Source organism: Austrofundulus limnaeus, unplaced genomic scaffold, assembly GCF_001266775.1.
Source record: "Austrofundulus limnaeus strain Quisiro unplaced genomic scaffold, Austrofundulus_limnaeus-1.0 Scaffold2504, whole genome shotgun sequence".
Lineage (NCBI taxonomy): Eukaryota > Metazoa > Chordata > Actinopteri > Cyprinodontiformes > Rivulidae > Austrofundulus > Austrofundulus limnaeus.
Genome location: NW_013954906.1, coordinates 16859 through 19040, shown reverse-complemented (window position 1 = coordinate 19040; position 2182 = coordinate 16859). Strand labels below are relative to the sequence as shown.

General features: G+C 48.9%; 1 protein-coding gene across 1 annotated transcript in view; it reads left to right on the top strand.

The window, feature by feature from the left end:
• The window catches only part of LOC106511092 (plexin A3), a gene marked incomplete at both ends in the record, with an annotated part of 7304 nt that overhangs the window by 1905 nt on the left and 3217 nt on the right, over positions 1-2182 (top strand). Inside the window, 2 exon segments of the mRNA XM_013999837.1 lie at positions 459-1006; positions 1093-1257. Coding sequence (XP_013855291.1) covers positions 459-1006; positions 1093-1257 — 713 coding nt within the window.

Genomic DNA, 2182 nt, shown 5'->3' with positions numbered 1-2182 from the left:
ACAGACTCCGCCCATATAATAATAAACTCCACCTTTCAGAAACAGACTCCGCCCATATAATAATAAACTCCACCTCTCAGAAACAGACTCCGCCCATATAATAATAAACTCCACCTCTCAGAAACAGACTCCGCCCATATAATAATAAACTCCACCTCTCAGAAACAGACTCCGCCCATATAATAATAAACTCCACCTCTCAGAAACAGACTCCGCCCATATAATAATAAACTCCACCTCTCAGAAACAGACTCCGCCCATATAATAATAAACTCCACCTCTCAGAAACAGACTCCGCCCATATTATAATAGCTCCACCTCTCAGAAACAGACCCGCCCATATAAGGACGAACGTTTTTCTCAACATTTTGAATTTAATGTTGAAATAAGCCCCGCCTCCTGTTCTCCTCCGTCCAGTTGAAGATAAGTCCGGTGTAAATGTGCCCCTCCCTCCTCAGGTGTGGTGGTCGGTGAAGATGATTGGACGGCTGAGCCCAGGAGGAAGAAGCCGGTGAAAGGCAGCAGCCGCCTGTTCATTGGCGCCGCCATCGACGGGAAGTCGGAGTATTTTCCCACGCTGTCGAGCAGGAAGCTGGTGGAGAACGAGGAGAGCGACAACATGTTCCTGCTGGTCTACCAGGATGAGTTTGTCTCCTCGCAGATAAAGATCCCGTCCGACACGCTGTCCACCTACCCGGCCTTCGACATCTACTACGTGTACGGCTTCTCCAGCCGCACCTACGTGTACTTCCTGACGCTGCAGCTGGACACGCAGCTCACACAGATGGACGCAGGTGGAGAGAAGTTCTTCACCTCTAAGATCGTGAGGATGTGCTCCAACGACACGGAGTTCTACTCCTACGTGGAGTTCCCTCTGGGCTGCACCAAGGACGGGGTGGAGTACCGCCTGGTGCAGGCCGCCTACAAGCAGAAACCAGGCCGGAGGCTGGCCCAGGCGCTGGGCCTGTCGGAGGACGATGACATCCTCTTTGTGGTCTTCTCACAGGTGACCTCCTCTTCTGGACCGGTCTGAGCTCAGGGACTTTGTCTCCTTCATGGGGTCTCCAACTCTGCTTTTTCTGGGTCTTTCAGGGTCAGAAGAACCGCTCCAACCCGCCCAGAGAGACGGTCCTTTGTCTGTTCACCCTGCATGACATCAACCTGGCCATGAGGGACCGCATCAGCTCCTGTTACCGTGGAGAGGGCTTCCTCACGTTGCCATGGTTACTGAACAAAGAGCTGCACTGCATCCATACGGTGAGTTCCATCAGGACCACACAGACCCCAGACCAGGACCTGGGTCTGCACCGTACGGCAGGCTGTTTTAACATATAATCACATCATAAATCTGTCTGATCTCTCACAGAGAACATTAAGTTTTATTCATCAGAATGAAGAAAAGTATAAATATTTACAGTCAGAGTGGTAAAAGTACAAACTACTGTTTAAAGTACACAGATCACAGTTCAGTAAAGTTCAAATATTTGAACAATTTTAATGTCTGATTATTGTACAGATTGAGTGAGAGCAATGACTCAGATAATGAATTAATAATAAATAAATATATTTATAATATCAGCACATTACCTTCAGTTTAGTTTGTTCATAATAAAAATAATAAATATTTTATTTATTTCTGACCAGCAGGATTGTTTCTGTGAGCAGAAAACAGTGACATGTGATTATGTGGTAAAACTTCCTGCCATACATGGTTGTTCTGGACCAGGGTGGGACCCTCTGATCAGATGGTAAAGTTCTGGTTCTGGATGGAAAACTGTCTCAGTTTAACTTAAAAGGATCAAATTAGTTTGGGTTTGGATCTTCATGTGGTCCGGTCTAAAGCTGGACTCAGGTCCAGTCTGAGGGTCCAGACTGGAGCCTGACAGATCTGGCAGGGGGAGGTGGTCCGCCTGCAGTGGGGTTACTTCAGGTCAGGGCAGATGATGTTCTCATTCATGCTGGTAATGGCCTGCAGTCGTTACCGTGGCAACTGGACAGGGACACCCCGACAGGACTCCAGTTCTGGACCGGCCCGGATACTGGGAGATGGAGGGGGGGGATCGGGTCTGGAGCTGGGGGTTGTCCACGGCAACCAACCAACCAGTTACAGCCAATCAGCTGCTGATGAAGGCCTCTGTGTGTGTGTGTGTGTGTGTGTGTGTGTGTGTGTGTGTGTGTGTGT